The sequence below is a fragment of the Octodon degus genome, unplaced genomic scaffold, assembly GCF_000260255.1.
Source record: "Octodon degus isolate 3935 unplaced genomic scaffold, OctDeg1.0 scaffold00013, whole genome shotgun sequence".
NCBI lineage: Eukaryota > Metazoa > Chordata > Mammalia > Rodentia > Octodontidae > Octodon > Octodon degus.
In genome coordinates, this window is record NW_004524589.1 from 20,567,157 (window position 1) to 20,572,015 (window position 4,859).

A 4,859-nucleotide genomic window follows, 5' to 3' on the forward strand; every position below is an offset into this window, starting at 1 on the left:
ACCTTGCACTTGCCAGGTTGGCACTTAGACTGCCAGGCTATCTCCCCAAACCCCAAGTAATTTCTTAATGTCACGTACATAGCCATCTTTAGGTGCCAACAGTTCCCTAGCTTTTAGTTCTGGCTCTATCATTTCAAGGTATCTAAAAGGAATACACATGAAATACTTAAAGGTCATGAGCGTTGGCTTCCATTTCTAAATAAAGGGAATAATAAATATCTTATTTTGAAGAGTATTTGAAATGATGTAAAGCCCTTTGAGTGGCACTAGGTCCTTTATAAACAGTTACTATCAACCATGATATTTTGAAGAGAACAGAATATATGTAGTATAGCATGTATGCAGTACAGTGAAACTGTTAACTATAGTTTTAATGCCTTTTTTAGCTGATGACATTCCAGAACTACTTAGTTCTTCCAGTCTGTTTTCCATGCTGCTTCCCCTTATTATAGCCTACATAGGACCAGTGGCTGCTGCTATTCCCAAGGTATGTAATTGAATAGTGTAACTGTAAATCTCTTAAGTGTCATTTTTTTAGATTTTTTTCTCTTTCCTTTAAAGATACTGTAGTCCTTGAAGCACCTGAGTTATGGGTATTAAGCAGAGATAGATATGTTAATAATAGAAGTTAATTAAGTCTCACTTGTTCTTAGAATTATCCTTTGTATTATTGTGTTTATATATTGGATTTACATTTGAAAAATTAGGGAAAGGAAGTTATGTTTAAGAAAAATGATAAACATTTAGTTTGCTGAATTTTTATTTTTTAGATTTATGAGACTGATGTCAAATTTTCATTATCTTTACTAATAGCAATGGAAAAAGATAGGAGCATGTTAAAGTAGTGATATTCTCAAGACACATTTAAAGTCATAGACTGTTGGTTCTTTGGTATAATTAGTGATTAAAACCTAATTTACTATAGATCACCAAAAAAAAACAAGTGTTTAAAAATATAAACTAGGTTATTATAATATAGAATCCTATTTTTTTTTAAATCCGTAGAACACAGTTTTCTTTGAAAACAACATCGTAAAGCCTTTGGATAGAAATTGTTATGCTAGCAATTATACTAACTTATGATATGAAAACATTTCACATCTGTAATCACTGTCTTCAATCTACTAGGTGGCTGTGGAAGTATTTGGCCTGGTTCAGCAATTGCTTCCCTCAGTTGCTATTTTGAATCAGAAGTACGCACCCCCTGCATTCAATCCCAATCAGTCTACAGATAGCACCACAGGAAACCAGCCTGAACAGGGTCTCTCGGCTTGTACAACATCTAATCACTATGCTGTCATAGAGAGCGAGCACCCCTATAAACCTGCCTGTGTGATGCACTACAAGGTAGGCACGGATTCGCAGTCAGAACTTACATTCAAAACTTGATTTGAGGTTCTCTAATGATACTTTAAGAATGGTTTGTCCGGGAGCCGGGGAGATGGCTCAGTGGAATAAGCGCTTCCCTGGCAAGCGCAAGGGCCTGAGTTCAATCCCTGGTTCCACCAAAAAAAAAACAAAAAAAAAAAAAAAAAAAAGAATGGTTTGTCTTTGTCCAGAAATGTAACTTTTGAAAATAGTTCATCAGTATAGAAAAATCTATAGTTAGACCTTATCAGATATACAGAAGACTTTAAGACAGGATTTTATTTTAAGAAATACAAATATTTTTTAGTTTTATGCAAATTATTCTTAACTCTTTTTGTAACTGTTGTACAGAATATAATGCTAAATTTCTACAGTGTAAAGTTTGGAAATTTAGTTGCATCCTGTATACTGCACTACAGTTATACAAAGCATTAAGTAAGCTATAATATAAACATTAAAATTTGTAAATTATATTTTTAACAGATATCATTTGTACCACAGCCTGAGCTGTTGATAAAAATTTACATACCCTGTTTAAGATTTAAAGTAATATATAATTTTTAAATAAAAACTACCTAGAAAATGTTTGCAAACATTGTCAATATAAATATTCACTAATTCTTTAATTTATCATATAAATCAATGAGTCATCCACTTCAATTTAAAGTTGACATTTTTGTATACTTCTATTTTTTTTAATTTTTTGTTGAAAATATTAAATATGTAAAAATAGGGGCTGGCTTGATAACTCAGTGGTCTAAAGTGCCTGCCTAGGCAAGCTGAGGCAGGCATAGGGGACCGCAGTTCCATCCCCAGCACCACATGCTGCACCAGCCCCGCCCTCAGAGTGGGCTGAGAGAAGTAAATAAATAAATACATAAAAGTAGTCAAGATGGTACAGTGCTCCTCATGGGTTCATTTGCCCAGACTCAACAGTCTTTGTCTTTCCATTTCCTGTCCCTTCTTTTTATTTTAAAACATATTTATATTTTCTGACATATATCTCTAAAATTTAAGAACCCTTACAAATAAATATTATCATACTCAAAAAATGAATAATTCCTTAACAGCAAGTATCATGCGGATTTTACTAGTTTGTTTTAATTCTAGTACAGATGAAAGATGGATACCTTTTGCTTATGTCTCACTGATCTCTTTTAATCTTAAAACCTTTTAAATCTATAGATCCCCTTCTGTCTCTATATTTTGTTTCTTTGAATGTTATCTGTTGAAGAAACTGGACCATGTGTATTTGTTAGGTGAAAGTCTTTTCATAGTAGCTGCTGAGTCCTTTCGACACTTGTTTCCTCATTCTCTGCTGACACTGCTAAGATGTCCTCCCTTTTTTAGATCTGAAGCCAACTATTTTTTCAAAAGACACTAGTTCTTTTATACATACACATACATGTTGATGCACACACATTTTTATATATTTGTGTACATAATATGTGTGTATGTGTATTTACATAGTTACATATGTGTATATGTAGCTTTTTAAGAATAAAGTTCATTATGCATTTTTACTAATGACAGTTCAAAATAAGAATCAAAGAAACACATGAATCTTCTTGCTGGTACATCTAAAAATTTTTGTTCGCAATGATAATAGGAATACCAAAATTAGAAAATTACCTTATTATTCATTTTGCATGCTTGCATAGCTATAGGTAGGTAGATGAGTGGTTTTGTCCTTTGCATATATCCAAACTAAGATATAGCCATGTTACTATATTTTAAAGTATGTCCTCCTCACTGTCTTCTCTTTTCCTAATATAGGTGATATTTTGTTCAATTTTGTAGTTTACCCTTGTATTTCATTCAGTGAACCTATAGAGGCATTCATATCAAGTACACTTGTATAGGGTGACGGTTAGATCTGTGTCTTCTTGCCTCTTGTCTAGGTGACATTCCCAGAATGTGTCAGATGGATGACAATAGAATTTGACCCTCAGTGTAGTACCGCACAGTCAGAAGATGTCCTCCGTTTGTTGATTCCTGTCAGAACTATTCAGATTTCAGGATATGGACCAAAATTAACATCTGTTCATGAAAATCTTAATTCATGGATAGAATTAAAGAAATTTTCAGGACCTTCTGGGTGGCCTACCATGGTCTTAGTGTTGCCAGGTAAGTACTTTCTGTTTTACTGAAAAATGTGTATTTTATGAAGATACATTATTGAAAGTGTTTATTTAATTCTTAGAGGCAATTATTAAAGCCTTAATATGTATCTGTATCGGAGTTTAGGAATAAATAAGATGCCTTGGTGAAGGGAGATAACATGATACAACTTCTAAAGGAGGAGAGTATTGTGAAAAAAGCATAGTGTTAATATTGAGGTCACTCTGTGTAGTTGGGACCAATGTATAGAAAAACAGATTAAATCTTTTATTTCCCCAGTGCATACTGAATTTTCAGAAATTAACTAAGAACACTGTTTTTTCCTTTGAAGAAAATTTGTGAACCCCTTCTGATATATGTTGATATTTCAGTTGATTTGAGGACTTATATATATAAAAGACTGTGCACGTAAGAATTCATACTTATTACCACTGATACTTATGTTTTCCTTTTTAAAAATTAAATTTTAAAACTATGTGTAATTTATTATGTTGATAATTGATTAACTGTAACTACTTTCATACCCTTTCAAAATATTTCAACTCAGAAATATTTCCTTTCAATTGTAAATTGCCTGTATTTCTTTGTAAAAAGATCATAAAAAGACAAATGTCAGGATAGAGGATTACCTACCTTGAAATAGAAAATATTAGCCTAGATTATGTCAGTAATTGAGAGATTAAGATAACTGAAAATAATGACTTTCTTTATAAAGTCAGGATAATTGATTAAGGAATTTGATTATAACTAAAAATAACATCCATTCACATGATAAGATGGTCCTATTATTTTTAATGTTGCTTTTAGCAATTTGAGAAGACATAGGAAGCCACCAAAAAAAAAAAAAAATGTTTATTTAGGTTATAGTATCTGATTTCTGTAGCAACTTATCCTGGGATTGATAAACAATAGGGAAATTTTAATACAGTTAGTTCAGCTTTTGACCTCTATTCTGGCTTTTATTTATTTTTGTAAGGAAATGAAGCCCTTTTTTCATTGGAAACTGCCTCAGATTATGTGAAAGATGACAAAGCTTCCTTCTATGGTTTTAAATGCTTTGCAATTGGATATGAATTTAGCCCTGGACCTGATGAGGTAAAAGTAAATTATCTTTTCATTCCCTTAAGGAAGATTATGTTTTAAACCTCCTATTGATTTAAATTGTATTGTCCGCTGTATTCAAGAAGTCTGACACTTATTTTAAGCTAAGGGTATGTAATTTAAAATATAGCTTAGTTGTATGCAGTAAATTTTGTGACTTTTATTACATGAAGAGAATAGGCTCTCTGCAACATGACTCGTTATAATTGAAATGTAATTTTGAAATATAATTACGTCTTCCCTGAACCTATTCAAGAGAGCTTTCTTTT

At 32.0% G+C, this 4,859-nt stretch overlaps 1 protein-coding gene across 1 annotated transcript in view; it reads left to right on the forward strand.

Annotated features, from left to right (window-relative positions):
• Mycbp2 (MYC binding protein 2, E3 ubiquitin protein ligase) overlaps nucleotides 1–4,859 on the forward strand; it is a 328,854-nt gene that overhangs the window by 195,516 nt on the left and 128,479 nt on the right. Inside the window, 4 exon segments of the mRNA XM_023709607.1 lie at nucleotides 387–487; nucleotides 1,129–1,347; nucleotides 3,270–3,495; nucleotides 4,466–4,584. Coding sequence (XP_023565375.1) covers nucleotides 387–487; nucleotides 1,129–1,347; nucleotides 3,270–3,495; nucleotides 4,466–4,584 — 665 coding nt within the window.